This window comes from Bufo gargarizans, chromosome 7 (genome assembly GCF_014858855.1).
Source record: "Bufo gargarizans isolate SCDJY-AF-19 chromosome 7, ASM1485885v1, whole genome shotgun sequence".
NCBI lineage: Eukaryota > Metazoa > Chordata > Amphibia > Anura > Bufonidae > Bufo > Bufo gargarizans.
This window is the reverse complement of record NC_058086.1, coordinates 129701094-129717699: the sequence shown is the minus strand read 5'-3', so window position 1 is coordinate 129717699 and position 16606 is coordinate 129701094. Positions and strand designations below refer to the sequence as shown.

General features: G+C 43.6%; 1 protein-coding gene across 1 annotated transcript in view; it reads left to right on the top strand.

Annotated features, from left to right (window-relative positions):
• Nucleotides 1-16606, top strand: part of CAMSAP2 (calmodulin regulated spectrin associated protein family member 2) — a 125582-nt gene that overhangs the window by 51492 nt on the left and 57484 nt on the right. Inside the window, 2 exon segments of the mRNA XM_044301264.1 lie at nt 314-397; nt 7699-7840. Coding sequence (XP_044157199.1) covers nt 314-397; nt 7699-7840 — 226 coding nt within the window.

Here is a 16606-nt window from a genome sequence, read left to right as displayed (position 1 = left end):
ACGGACAAAAATAGGACATGTTCTATTTTTTTGTGGGACTGCGGAACAAACTTACGGATGAGGACAGCACACCAGTGGATCAGATGCGGACCAAAACCATGGTCATGTGCATGAGCCCTTAGGATGACAGGAGACATCTCCTAGAGCAGCAGATGCTTTGTTTAGGCAGATATTCCTATATTATATCAGAATATACTATATCGGTAGGACCGTAGGAGTTTATATTTTTCCCCCCAAAACTGTATTTTTGTCCTTGTTATGATGATAGAAACAGGAATCCTTTTGATTGAACACTTATGTCTGGATATTTCAGGTAAATGGACACTTGAAAGGAATCCTGGAGCAGGAGCAGCGAGTGAAAGAACAGCAGAACATGGACCTAAGTGTGACACAAAAGGTACGTCCGTAAAGGTGACATGGCTGGTGGTAACCATTAGGGAGGCAGAAGACAGCAGAGCTCAGCATATAGATGATGCTGTCTAATAACCTCACGATCATGATGACCTCTTAGGGCTGTTTTTTTATTTTTTTTATTTATATTTTTATTGTAAATTTCACAGTATAACAGGAAATAACAAAGTATCAAGGTATAGGCTCGCAGGCCACGCCAGAGTACTAATAAGTACAGAGTGAATACAAATTAGATACCGGTATAATGCACAGTACATGAGTTAGGATATAAGTCAATCTCTAGCGACTTTGAGAAGGATTTTCAATAAATTAGGTATTTATGAGGCTAGGAAAACTAAGGCCTAGAGAGGGTGATGAGACCAAATGGAGAGGTGTTTTAATCTATTATTTGGGATGTAAAGTTATCAAAGCTCTTAGGGCTGTTTCACACGAGCGGATGCCGTGCGTGACATCCGCTGCGTGAATGACAGCCAAGCCCCGTTCCGGACAGCAGAGACATGGAGCATTAACATGATTAATAATGATCCGTGCCTCTCAGTGACCTCTTTACTACGAAATCACAGTGAGATATTATCAATCATGTTAACGCTCCGTGCTTCTGCAGTCTTGCATCCGGTCTTGGCTTTCATTCACGGAGCGGATGTCACGCACGGCATCCGCTCGTGTGAAACAGCCCTTAGGCTGAAACAACCACGCTGTTTCCTTTTCTGATCCATTAGGGGAGGAGAACAATGAAAATAACAGAAGTCCTAGGTTCACTACCATTCCCATTGACAATAATGGGTTCCATTCGGTTTCCTTTTGGGAGCCCGCTTTTTTAGCGGAGTAAGAAGGCCTGCGCGCAGGACTTTTTTCTCTGCCCCGAACAGAGCCTCTAACGCAGCCCTAAGGTGCAGTCCACAGAGTGCTCTCCTGTGACAATGCACAAGGGCTGGGTTTACACATTCAGTTTTTTGTTGCAGTTTTTGCAGCCCAAGACAGGACTGGATTCAAATAGATTAGGAGATTCGGTCTCTCCTTATATGCGTTCTCCATTTATATCCGTTCCTGGCTTTCTCTTCAGAAAATATAACTAATCTATTTGTAATCTAATTTACAGATATTTTTGATTAGTTCATTCTAGGAGTTCTGTTTACCTGACAGTCCATCTACGTCAAATGTGTGAGGTGGGCAGCATGGTGGCTCAGTGGTTAGCACTGGTGCCTTCAAGCGCTAGGCTCCTGTGTTTGAGTCTGATTAGGGACAACATCTACATGGAGTTTGTTCGTTCTCCCCTTCTTTGTGTGGGTTTCCTCGGAGCCCTCCGGTTTACTCCCACACTCCCAAAAATATACAAATAGGCAAATTGGCTTCTTATGAAATTGACCTTAGTGTGCGTTGGGGTTGAGCGCCTATATGTCAGCCACTGACTTCCCAGGGAGTCACCCCAGCCACACAACTATCCCTGCTCTTTGAGTCCCTTTGAGGAAAACGCATTACAAATATTGTTATCATTGTCAAGATCCCCATATCGATTAGGCTGTTGTCGGTCAGTCTAATGTGTATAGGGTCCTCCCAACTCTCCCCAGACAGAGGATTTGGTGTGGAGGAGAAGGATTGGCCACTTCGATTTTAACTCTCAATCTTCTTTTCTCCCTGTAGTTGTCTGGCAGCAGCCTTCTCTTGGTCGACTGAAAACGCATACATGCTTGGCAAAGTGAGCATGGAAAAGTTAGGAAGATAGCTGTCAGCCCTCAGTTCTGGATGGCGTACGGGCACCTTTACCTTCTAGGCATGCTACCTTCTTAACACCCAGCTGCTATGGTGAATGTCTCATTACTGCAGCCATCAAGAATGGTTGCTGACATTCATCCTATTAGCTTTTTTATTTACATGTACATTCTCTCTCACAGTCTGGAATGACTAGGCACAAGAGCTTGTTAATTTAACCCCTTCCGGACCTCCGCCGTACACGTCCGGTCTTTAAAATTAATCCCCTCTTCCAAGGGCAGCAGGTGCGATAACTGCCGGGTTTCTGCTGTTTTAAACAGCAGAGGCCCTGGGTTAATTTCTGCCATTAGCGCTAATGCCAGACACAGACACTTAACCCCTCAGATTCCTTGGTCAAATGTGACTATGGCATCTAAGAGCACTTAAGCCGTAAGCTGCGAGCTTCCCATGCCTGGGCTGCTTCCCCTGGTTGATATCAGGGAAGGCGTCCCATAGTAGTAATAGGCCTGAGGCTGTATAAAGCTTACAGGCTTATTACTGGTATATTCCAATGCTGGCCTGTATTATGTAATAAATACTCATTACAGAATACAAGTAGCAATGTGCTTTTTTTTTTTTGTATTTTTTTTTTAAAATACTAAATTATATGAAAGTTTAACTCTCCGCCTCTACCCTAGAATAAAAAACTAAACAAGAAAAAAAAATTAAACATCATGGGCATTGCCATGTCTGTAAATGCAAATAAAATTATTTATCCCACATAAAAAAAAAAGCAAAATGGCCAATTCACATATTTTTTTTTTTTGCCACTTTAAGTCCCCCCCCCAGTATTAAAACGCAAGAAAAACTATATAAATGTTGTATCACAGTAATCGTACTGACCCAGAGAATGAAGGGCAGAGTTCAGTTTTGCGGCATAGGGAACGCTGTAAAAACAAAACCTGGCTGAATTCCCGCTACATGGTATGCAATAGTAAATGGTGCCTTTATAAAGTGCAACTTTTCCCCCAAAAAGCAAGCCCTCATGCGGCAATGTGAACAGACAAATAAAAAACTTGTGACGTGAAGGCAGGGAGTAAAAAACAGAAAATGACAAGGTCCTGAAAATGTTAAAGGAGTTACCTGTTTAAAGAATGTCAAATGTACTAAACTAAAAAAAACATTCTATTAGGGGTTGTCCAAATTAGATTAATTGATGACCTATCCTCAGATGCAACGGCGAGCAGGTAAACAATGAAGAGGAGGCATCGCTGGCATGGTGCGCGCCTTCTCTTCAAACAGCTGATCGGCGGGGGTGCTGGGTGTCAGACCCCAGCTGATCTGATATTGATGACCTATCCCGAGAATAGGTCATCAATAAATATAACTTGGACAACCCCTTTAAGGGAACATTTGGGGCAATATGTCTAAAAGACCATTATTGTCATAACAAGCAAACAAAAAGTTACTCTTCGATCCACTGCGGATTCTGTGCAGATGTTTCTTTGGGCACATGCCGGTATGGCATGCCATTACTAATAGCATAAAAAGAAATGCTGGTGTTTGGCCACCGGAGCATCTGTGTTGGATAGGCTGCAAATTGAGGAAGTGAGTAGTACCTGTATGCAGAAGCCAGCGGCGGACCTCTGGCTGTTGGCCGACTACTTCAGCACTCAAGTTCAGGACATTGTTGGGTTACATCAACCAGACCCTCACCAATATTAATGGTATTTCCAAAATGATAGGGAACCTGTCATCAGATATAACGAGCTGTCACCTCCGAGTGCTTGCCCTGCAGACATATTACAAGAATCTCGTGGTGTTATGGTTGCGTTCTGTCTCTATGGTAAAGTTGTCTCCTGTATGTCTGCTATTGGCTTCTTAAATCTGGAAATTATGCAGGTTATTTATTTGATTTATGGTAATGACGGGTTTACACATATTATAGGGTCCACAGCAAAACTTAGTAAGATTCCTTCCTAGGAATTAATAGGAGTTGAGGAATCTTTTAATACAAAAGTTATTTAACCCACATGATCTGACTTTTATGTGAAACAGCTTTAGAAATATGGCTCTCTTTCTGAACACTCTATTTCTCATTGTACTTACTGGCATAAATACGCTGATAAATCTTCTGATTGCCCTCCTGTGCCTGCAGCCTCCACTGTAGGGAGCTCAGTGCATAGGAAATTATTCAACTACCATCGAACTCAAAGGGGGCTGTAAAACTCTATGCAATGGGCTCTCGCTATTGGTGGTTGCAGGAAATGTCTTTTTTTTTTAAAGTTGGTAAGCAAAATAAATTGTACAGTTTTCACTAGTTGCCCCGCCCCCCCCCCCCCCTTACCACGGACCCCATGGCAGTAGCGTGTAGTAATTTGTTAGCAGTGTGGATTTTTTTTACGCTGAAGCCAGAACACAAATAAAAGTTGTGCACATTGTGGGAAAATTGCCTTTGTAAGTGAAGCCTCAGCTTTAGGCTCCATTCACACATCCGCAATTCCATTCCGCATTTTGCGGAACGGAATTGCGGACCCATACATTTCTATGGGGCCGCACGTCATGCGGCCCCGATCCAGAATTGTTGACCCGCACTTCCTGGTCTGCAATTTTGATCCTGAAAAAAATAAATAAACATGTCCTATTCTTGTCTGCAATAGCGAACAAGAATAGGCATATTCTCTTAGTGCAGGCAAAATGTGAAACACATGATGTGTGAATGGACCCTTACAGTGTCTTCGGTTAGTTAGGTAGAGTCAGAAAAGTATAGCATTTAAAGGGGTTGTCCAACCCTTTACAAGTGATCACCATCTGCTTGGTGGAGGTCAGGTCCCAGCGTTCAGCTGGTTTGCAGTAGCTCCGTCAGCAGAATAAGACACTGGCAGCAGTAACCAGCTCTGTCCACTGCACAACGGATGGTGCTGTGTAGCTGATCAATGAGGATGCAGGGTGTCTGACCCCGCTAGTCAGGTAGTTGTAGCCGATCCTAAGGATAGGCCGTCATTTGTAAACGATTGGACAACTCCTTTAACGTGTTAAATAAAGACTGATCAGTTTTCTTATACTTTACTATGCACATGTTATCACATGCTGTTGTTCCTAAGTCTCTAGTATCGTCTATTTGTAAGACAATGGCTGCTTCATTGAGCTAAATATGATTCATTCTCTCTCTTTGCTTTTTTCCTTCCCTTGCTTTCTCTGTAATTCCCTATGAAGTCGTCTTCCAAATGGTTTTGGAAACTGGTCCCTGTAAGTTCTGCTCAGCTTTTGATCTGTGGTGTGGTAATTCATAGTGGCGTGTCCTCCATATCATGCTCTCCCTTCTCGCCTCCCCTTCTTGTATGAGCCTTTATTCCAGATTCATAGTGACGTGGAAAGCAATCAGCACTCATTTTGCATTGCCACATATCATGCTCCCCAGCCAAGGTATAAAACCAGCTATGTGATAGTACTAGGTAGAGAGGAGCTAGAGAAGAACCGGCAGAGCTTCTCGCCAGCCGATCTACGTGACAATTAGGCGGAATCATTGCTTGTGTACATGTAATACAGTCACTTGGTGCAGGAGCCTTCTCTGGGTCATTAGCGGATCTATGCGGTCCCCAGTATAGAGAGAAAAATTCCGGGGCAGAATGCGCTACTTTGATATTCACCAGGGTGGCGCCGTGCTGCCTTTTCTCTTCGTTGGTAGATTTTAGCGCCTTTTTGCGTCACAGTTTGGACCTATGTTTAGTGTATAAGCTGAGAAATCCCCAGCGTATATGCTGAATGTACCCAGAGGCCCTCCTCACCCCTGCCGGTATAGAGTATATTGCGGTATACAATCATGTAGCCTATATCCTACAGTGGTATATAGTAAAATAAAGTATGCAGCACCATATGTCTTTTTTTTCTTCCTTAAACATGACACTGTAGGGCTATACAGCAGGATACGCTACAGCCTTTTGTTTTGTGGCGACGACCATTTTTGCAAAATTAACAAGCCATTTTGGTTTTTACGTTTAAATCAGCTTCTCTTGAAATTGTCACTTGGCTATTGATGGAACATAATGACAATAATGATAAATGACAGAAGATCGTGCGTTGCCGAGATGCAAACTTAAAATTGACAACTTTAGGCTACATTTGCATCCGCGTTGGTGACTCCGTTAGCGCCTCTGTTTCAGAGTCCATCAAAAATGGCAGGCAGAATAGCACAGCATGCAATGCCATTTTGTCCAGTAAAATCATAGACCTCAATGACAGAAGCCAACAGCCCCCATTACAATTAGTGGGATCCGTCCATTGATGTCCTTCATGTGACAGATCCATTTTATGTGTTGCATTCCATTTTTCTTTTTATATCTTTATCACAACAGGTGAATGGCCAATATGGCTGCCTGTCCTATTGTCATTTTTGCAAAAATGGCTACAGAGCCCTTAATGATCAGACGTCGTCTACAGCTCGGACTTCTGACTGTATGGCACTTTTTATCTTTTGGGTGCAGTTCCGCTTTAAAAACTAGATGTAAAGTCAGGACACCTTTACATAATTGGGCCAAAAAGTTAAAATTGCAGGTAGTGGAAATAGGATTTTATAGCCCAATGGTCTGCATTCCAGATAGGCGCAGATGTTGATACCATAGGTTCAGGAGCTCGATTGTGAGAGTAGCATGCTTGGAATGAACTGGTATGGAGAGCGTAGAGGAGGTGCAGTAACTCCAAAATGGCTGCCTATAAACATTTAGGACTAAATTCCGGCCCTTTTACATGGGCCAATGATCTGGTGAATGATCACCTGACTAATGAGCAGTGCATGTCACTGATCGCATGCCGTCATAAAATCATTGGTTGTCGGCAGCAGATCGCCTTGTGTACACAGGGATAAAGCTGCATGTACCCAAACAATCCCACTGACGATCGTTTGGTGACATACAGTGCCGATAATTGCTCATGTAAATGGGGCTAATCAAGCGCTGACCAACTTGCCTTATGCTCATGTGAATGGGCCTTTAGTTTTATTATTTGAATACTGGTAAGGCTCTGTTCACATGACGGCATTGGTTTACATTTGGCATATGCACACACTGCATGTAAACCCCTGATGTATGAAGCTTGTATACTAGCTCCGTCACTCCAGTTCTTCTGAAACTACAACCCCCAGAATCCTCTCTTATCCTCAATGGGAGTTAAAGGAACCACAGGATAAGTGCGCATGCTGGGGGTTCAGGTTCAGACCTAGCCTTGGATCCATGTTAACGAAACGTACCGGTATACTGCACGGTGAAGGCCATGATATATAAAAGAAACCTGCTAAATATGTTTCATAGTAATTGCCTTGCTTTTGTGTTAATTTGCCTGAAAAAGTTGGTTTGTATAAAATTATCAAACAATGCCTCAAACCATTTTTTTTGTTGTTGTTTTGTTTTGTTTTTTTGTTTTTTTTTGCAGCCTAGTTCTTTTCTTTGCTTTGTGGTGTTGTATAACATCCTTGTTTTTTCATTCATGTCTTTTGAGTCTTGGAGGCTCTGATTCATCTAAAGCCGTCACATTACATACAATACAGGCTAAGTTCACTTGGGTGAAGCCTCTCTGATTGTCTCCACTTCTATCCCCATGCAGGCCAGATACAGGAAGGAACAGAATCTGTACAAGCAGCTGCCATGTATCCCTCTTATGGAGAACATCTTGAAAGATGGCACTGATGGATGTGCCATAGCTGCCCTCATCCACTTCTACTGCCCTGAAGTGATCAGATTGGAAGGTGGGTTTGTTTGGTGAGATATGTGTCTGAGAATTGCGTATAATGTACCGTATTTTTTGCTTTATAAGACGCACCTCAGGTTTCAGAGGAGGAAAATAAGAGAACAATATTTTTCATCAGACCTCATATCAGATCCCCATACATATCAGGACATGGGAGCAGACCCCCATACGTATCTGGACATGGGATCGGGCCCCCATACGTATCTGGACATGGGATTGGGCCCCCATACGTATCTGGACATGGGATTGGGCCCCCATACGTATCTGGACATGGGATTGGGCCCCCATACGTATCTGGACATGGGATTGGGCCCCCATACGTATCTGGACATGGGATCGGGCCCCCTATACGTATCTGGGCATGGGATCGGGCCCCCTATACGTATCTGGGCATGGGATCGGGCCCCCTATACGTATCTGGGCATGGGATCGGGCCCCCTATACGTATCTGGGCATGGGATCGGGCCCCCTATACGTATCTGGGCATGGGATCGGGCCCCCTATACGTATCTGGGCATGGGATCGGGCCCCCTATACGTATCTGGGCATGGGATCGGGCCCCCTATACGTATCTGGGCATGGGATCGGGCCCCCTATACGTATCTGGGCATGGGATCGGGCCCCCTATACGTATCTGGGCATGGGATCGGGCCCCCTATACGTATCTGGGCATGGGATCGGGCCCCCTATACGTATCTGGGCATGGGATCGGGCCCCCTATACGTATCTGGGCATGGGATCGGGCCCCCATACGTATCTGGGCATGGGATCGGGCCCCCATACGTATCTGGGCATGGGATCGGGCCCCCATACGTATCTGGGCATGGGATCGGGCCCCCATACGTATCTGGGCATGGGATCGGGCCCCCATACGTATCTGGGCATGGGATCGGGCCCCCATACGTATCTGGGCATGGGATCGGGCCCCCATACGTATCTGGGCATGGGATCGGGCCCCCATACGTATCTGGGCATGGGATCGGGCCCCCATACGTATCTGGGCATGGGATCGGGCCCCCATACGTATCTGGGCATGGGATCGGGCCCCCATACGTATCTGGGCATGGGATCGGGCCCCCATACGTATCTGGGCATGGGATCGGGCCCCCATACGTATCTGGACATGGGATCAGACCCCAGATCTCAATGCAGACCTTCATACCTCAGATCAGCCCTCAATGTCAGAGCCCCGGTCAGAGTTCTTTGCTAGAACACCATTAGACCTCAGATCAGATTAAAATAAAAAACTCCCCTTACCTCTCCTGTAGCACGCACTATGTCCTGACTCTGTACGTGGTCAGGACATTGCATCCTCGGCCCCAGGCAGGGCCGGTGCAAGGATTTTTGCCAACACAAGCGAAGCTACATTTGCCCTGGCCCTGGTCCCGTCTGCAGCAGCTGGCTTCTCCTCTGTGTGGTCCTGGTATTTTCTCTCTGCTTCAGACAATCGCTGGTTTAAGGACCCTATTTTTCGCCCTCTGAGACACACCTAGGTTTTAGAGGAGGATAATAAGATTTTTTTTTTTTCCATTACACCTCAGGTCAGACCAGCAATCAGACCCCCAATGTTAATCAGACCTCAGATCAGACCCCCATGTCAGACATCAGCCCCCATCCATCAGCCCCCCATGTCAGACATTATGCCGCCATGTCAGCCATCAGCCCCCATGTCACATTTCTCCTAATCCATGTCAAATCACCCCTCTATGTCACATCAGCCCTCCATGTCACATTTTTCCGCCCTCCCCCAGTGTGCCCCCTAAGGCAGCCGCTTGGTCTGCCTTAGGGTAGCACCGGCCCTGCGAAGGAAGACCAGGGAGGGTGAGTACCAGAAGCTCTCGCAGCACTTCACTCCCCTCTCCCGCCACCTAATGCATATCAGGGAACTCTTCCATAATGAAAGCGCTCACTAATATTCGCTTACTAAGCTGCACCAACATTTCCCCCCACTTTTGCATCTTATAAAGCCCAAACATATGGCAATTCTTTCAGAGGTTTTCTTACTGGAGGAAGCACTGGCACATCACTAGGCCATACCTTAATTTACAGTGCCGCTGTGCAGGGGAAATGCAGAAGGGACTTCTGTCTCGAACAGATGGGAGGTCGGACCCCACCAGTCAGATTGTGGGGCATTAGCTACATTCCAGTATTCCAAAATGTGAATACCTCTTTAATAGGGCTTAAATTGTGTAGCTGGGTGTCGGCAGTACGCTTCATGTTGAAGTTTTCATCATCTTTTGATTCATTATACTACTAGTCATGTAGATGATGATTCACCTTTGGTTTTTTTAGTCTACAGCAAGTGTGTGATCCTACAGAAGCGTTATGTAGTAGAGGAGATTCCGTGTTGTGCTATTCCTCTATTATAACGTCTACAAGTTTGTGAATGAATTGCCCCTTCACAGTATAAAGCTGCCAGTGTGAGACTGCAGGGACACTGCTCCAACTGATGACACCCAGGGGCACCCATATGGCAGACTTCTGGCAATTTATTCGTGAATTTCTAGTAGGAATAACAGAAGACTGCCACAAAATACTCCAGAATTGTTATTACGTGGAAAATGCAAGTAGTTACTAAAACAGACATGTGAGGAAAGATTACTGGTCTTCCATAAACGACTAGTCAGTATCTTTCAGTGCCCACATGTTACCCGCCATTAGTGATTGCAGTGGCTTCTGGTGCAGCCATTCCTCATGGGGATCCTTGTGGATGAGAGGTGTCCTTTCCACAGTATAGACGTTTCATTATTAGACTATGATATAATCTACTATTTGCCTGTTCGGTTTTGCACAGTTCATACGAACCTAAAAATAAAATATGACTTAAAACCATATCATTTTCGATGACTGAGCGAGAATCCGTATGTTCTGAACCTGCGTCATTCATTCAGTGTGGGATGAAGCTTTACAGACCGCTGACAGTCGTCACAGGTTGTTGCTTGGCTGCAGAACAGGCGGATTAGGTAATGGTTTGCACAAATAAACAGTGTAAACTGCAGCAAGCATATAGTGTGGAAAGGTCTCGGATGCTGCCATTCCCTGTTAGTGGCATATTATTTAGAGAAGAGAAAAAAAAATGAAAACATGAAGACTTTTCTGGTGGTTTACCATAGAGGTGTGCTTAGTGCCACCAGCCATGGTGACGGAGAGTAAGTTAAAGGACATCTGTCAGCAGATTCGTAGCTATAACACTGGCTGACCTGTTATATGTGCACTTGGCAGCCGAAGGCATCTGTGTTGGTCCCATGTTCATATGTGCCCGCATTGCTGAGAAAAATGATGTTTTAATATATGCAAATAAGACTCTAGGAGCAACAGGGGCGTTGCCGTTACTCCTAGAGTCTCTGGGGTAAACCTGGTCATACGGCAGTATAGCAAGGAAGGTTGCTGTAAGGCAGGGATGGCCAACCTGCGGCTCTCCAGTTGTTGTAAAACTACAACTCCCACCGTGCCCTGCTGTAAGTGTGGGAGTTGTAGTTTTGCAACAGCTGGAGAGCCACAGGTTGGCCATCCCTGCTGTAGGGTATAGGCTTGTCTGAAGACGTGGGTTTTCAGGTTTCTTTTCAAGGTTTCCATGTTAGTTGCGCATCTGATATGTTGGGGTAGAGAGTTTCAGAGTATGGGGGATACACGGGAGAAATCTTGGAGGCGATTGTGGGAAGAGCAGATAAGAGTAGAGAGGAGAAGAGGATCTTGTGAGGATTGGAGATTGCGTGTGGGAAAGTACCAGAAGATCAGCTCGCAGATGTATGAAGGGGATAGATTGTGGATGGCCTCGTATGTCATAGTGTTTATGCTCTGGATCCAGTGAATGGATTGGCAGAGAAAAGACAGATTAGTCACAGATAGAGAGATGGATTAGTGGGGCAAGAGAGTTGAGGATAGGTTGGATGGGTAAGAGTGTGCTAGATGAGAGTCCACAGAGGAGAATGTTACAGTAGTCTAGGCATGAGGGCATGTACAAGCACTGTTTGAGAGATGTTTTTGAGTTTGAGGCGGCAAGAGGTGGAAAGGGCTTGGATGTGAGGTTTGAAGGACAGAGCAGTATTAAAGGTAGCTTTGTTCTACGTAGACCCTGTCTGGATCTGAGCTGCACTTTTAGTACAGTGAAGAGACGCTCAACAACAATTTATATAAGGGAGGGGAATTTATCAAGACTGGCGTTTCATAAACCAGTCTTCATCCTCCTGTGTGCTTGTGTGACATGTGCCAAATGTATCTAGAAGCACAGGCATCTTAATACATTTGGTATATTTTCTGTGTGCCAAAAACTGAAATTGACATCAGCCATGAGCAATTGTAGAATTCATCTATAATTTACGCCAATTTATTGTTTAAATTACAATAGATCCAGAAGGCTACGCCCCTCACTGATCCCTGTCCCTATTCTTGCCACTTCAGAAAAGGGGTTGCAAAGCTCCAAAACTTGAAGATTATGCTGCAAATAATGCATGTGCTATAAAGTGCAACTGTTTACACCTTTAATAAATGTCACTAGATGCAGTAAACTGATGGCTCACAATGGACAATCACGACTGGTGCTCTGGTCGGAAAGAAACACCCCTTGCTCTCAATAATAGTATAATATAATGTTTTAAATGCCGGTCGAAACTTTACAAGAGAGATGTGGAACCAGACAAATTTATTTAAACACGATATATCTAGATGCTGACCATCTATTATACAATCTATCGATTTATAAAATGTCGATTATAAAAAATCGTTTATAAAAAGGTCGATTATGACACAAATCGATCAATAAAATTGAATGAATCGAATACATAGGATATAAAATAAGCATCAATAAAACATTCTAAATCGATTGCTATTAAAGTTTCTTATGGAGACTTGTATATGTAGATGAAAGTCCCAGTACAAAGACTCGTATATATAGGTAAGTCCAGGTAGCAGATATCTGATGTCAATCTGGATATATAGGACCTCTAATCTTTGTTTAAAGGACACAATTTCGCGAGAATTTCAGGCTTTCATAGTCAATCAGTATTGCCCGCTTTAAAGAGTGAATATACACTTTTGTTACTCACAACCCGTTGCGCTGATCAAAAGATTATTTTCCTACGTGTGGAAGTTCTTTCAGGTGGTGTCCCACCATTCACATCACGATCCAGCAGTGTTGGTTTCTCTTTGCAGTGTCTCTCGGGATCTCGTCTCAATTATCGTGAGACTTGGTCCATCTGTAGGTTTCGTGAGTAAGGGATATTTTGCTCCTTGGTAGTAGGATTTCATACATGGCCATGTATGATTCGCAGTCGAATTAACACACAGGTATTCCGCCCAGATGCGTTTCGAGATAGCTTATTCCTTTCTCAGTGGGTCACCTGTGGTCTGAACATCTCGTTAAACTCTCCTCATCCATCCTTGATTGTTCACACCGGGTTTCAACATGTGTTGATAATTTAGTTGAGTGGTTAGAATATCCATTTTTTTTTCAAAGAGAGGGTATCCAAATTTTCAGAAGTATCCGATTTTTTTTATTATTCGTTCTCCATAGTTATAGATATTTTGCTAGACTAATCGGGTACAAAAGAAAAAATATATATGGTATCTGAATTGAGAGTGATGATATTAAATAATTTCTACAATATACAGTACTACATTCGAATATTCTATAATTCTTTGTTCACACTTCTCGAACTAATCCCAAATCGATTTCTGGGCCAATATTTTTGCCATTAATCGAACACATTCATGCTTTTGAATTTTCTAGATCTTCTTTTTTTCAACTCATCTCTTTACGGTGATGCGTTTTTTTGCTGAGTTTTTTCAATGTACCTGTGTTTTTTGTACTATATGTGCAGAATTTGTTGCTTAGTGTTCTGTATGTGGGATTTTTTCAAAAACCATAAAGTGAGTCTATTTAATCTCATTTAAGGTGAACAAGTGACATAAACTATGTCAAACGTGTACTCATTGTGATTTTGGATTGTGAAAACACCACTTTGACTGTTTGTGCATGACAGTGTCACTAATGGTGATATGCTCGAACCCTGAACGGGTTATTATCAATAATCGTGTATAAAAATTCTATATAGTCTCTGTGGTGATAAGTCAAAGGTTCAGTTGAACCCAAAGATCTCTTAAGTCAGAATTCAGACCTGCTGGAAGAAGGCTACCAAAGTCATAGATTCTCCTAGACTTGGCTCGCAACATTTTCATAATGTGGTTGCCGCCTCTCCAGTGTGCGTCTACCTTCTCCAGGGCCGCATAAGAGATACCCCTGAAGTCACTATTGTGTGCAATCTTAAAATGCTTCGACAGCGAATTATTTTCGAAGCCCTTCTTTATATTATTCAGATGTTCTGAGATCCTTACTTTCAGGGGTCTCTTAGTTCTGCCAATGTACTGTTTTTGGCAGGGGCACTGGACAAGGTAGACGACACTGGAGGAATCACATGCAAGACAGCCCTTTATGTCTAAGACAAAGTCATTCTGAGTGGATTGGTCCTTAGTTGTTTTTTTCGGGAATGTTGTATTCCTACATCCCAAACATTTCCCACACCTATAAAAGCCGTTCATATTTAACCATTTTTGGACGGTGGTACCATCTTTCTTTGTGTGGTTTCTAATGAAGGGTGCAATCCTTAACCCTAAATTAGGTACCTTGGTATATGGTATCAGGGGGGAGGTATGGAGCATAGGGCCAATGGTTTTATCCCTCAATAAGAAGTGCCAATGTTGGTTAATAATATGGCGCACTTGTTTGGCTTGTACACTGTATGGTAGGATCACTCTGCATTCTCCTTCTGTGTCTCTCCGTTTTGTATCCGTGGTTGAAAGTATGTCTTCCTATCAATTTTCCTTGTTTTTTTCTAATGCCCCCTCTATAACTTTTTCAGGGTAATCTTTACTTCTGAATTGCTCCTTCATTTTTGAGACTTCCGCCTCAAAACGCGTCACCTCGGTGCAGTTCCGTTTAATCCGCCGGAACTGTACAGAGGGAATATTCAAGAGCCACTGTGGTAAGTGGCAACTTGTGAATGGTATAAAGCTGTTTTTTGCAGTCGGTTTGTTATAGATGTTACAGATGTTTTTATTATCCCGTCTTCAGATCTTTATATCCAAGAATTCCGTATACTCTTGTCCCACCTTGGGCACAAAGCTTAGATTCATATTATTAAGATTTAGACCTTCTAGGAAGGGCTGTAGCTGATGTACATCTCCACCCCACACAAAGAGGACATCATCAATGCAGCGACACCAGAGGACCAGGTCCGTCCCCAGTCTGGGACTGATGATGTCATGCTCCCATTGTGCCAAGAATAAGTTTGCATAACTGGGGGCGAACCTGGTCCCCATGGCCGTCCCACAGAGCTGCAAGAAATAACTGCCCTCAAAGAAGTAATTGTGGTGGAGTATAAATTGTATCCCCTCCATCAGAAAGTCTTATCTGTTGAGTACACATGGTACTATTTGTCTCAAGTTGGGACTTTACAGCTAACATTCCCAGGTCATGTCTAATACTGGTATAGAGGGACTGGACATCCAGAGTTCCCATGGTCCAATTGGGCTGGACGTCCAGGCGCTCCAAAACACCAATGATCTCCGTGGTGTCTTCAATATATGACCCAGTTCTCCTCACCACAGGTTGTAATAGGGTGTCAATATACTGGAAGAGATTCGATGTGAGCGACCCTATTCCAGATATTATCGGACGACCTTGAGGATTTTCCAGGCATTTGTGTATCTTGGGCAAACAGTAGAAGATAGGTAATCTTCTCTGTGTGCCCAAGATAAAATTGCGTTCTTGTTCCGATATAATCTTATCTTTTAAGCCAACATCACAGTAATTGGTCAGGATTTTCTTGAACTCCTGTTCTGGATTTCCCTTTAATCTCTGGTAAGTAGTGGTATCCATCAGCTGTCTCAGACATTCCCCATTGTACTGTGTAGTATCTAGGACCACTATTGCCCCTCCCTTATCTGCAGGTCTTATTGTTAAATTCTCTTGTTTTTGTAATTCTTTTATGGCTCTAATTTCCCTCCCTGTCAAATTACTTCTTTGGTTATGTTTATCTTTAATTTTTCTAAGGTCATTCTCAACCGATCTCTGGAACGTAGCCATATCATGGCTGCTCTCATTCTTTGGGAATTTTTTTGATTTGTTTTTCAACCCTGTATGTTTTATTGTTTCATTTACCTCTCTTTGGGGTTCTAATCTTATAGGGTTCTTTTGATGATACTTCTTCAGACACAATTTCCTCATAAATTTTTGTAGCCCAATATATGTGTCGAATTTATTTAGTTTCATTGTTGGTGCAATGAAGTTTAAAAGTCAAGATGTTCAGACCACAGGTGACCCACTGAGGAAGGGATAAGTTATCTCGAAACGCGTCTGGGCGGAATACATGTGCGTTAATTCGACTGCGAATCATACATGGCCATGTATGAAATCCTACTACCAAGGAGCAAAATATCGCCTTACTCACGAAACCTACAGACGGACCAAGTCTCACGATAATTGAGACGAGATCCCGAGAGACACTGCAAAGAGAAACCAACACTGCTGGATCGTGATGTGAATGGTGGGACACCACCTGAAAGAACTTCCACACGTAGGAAAATAATCTTTTGATCAGCGCAACGGGTTGTGAGTAACAAAAGTGTATATTCACTCTTTAAAGCGGGCAATACTGATTGACTATGAAAGCCTGAAATTCAGGTGAAATTGTGTCCTTTAAGCAAAGATTAGAGGTCCTATATATCCAGATTGACATCATATCTGCTACCTGGACTTACCTATATA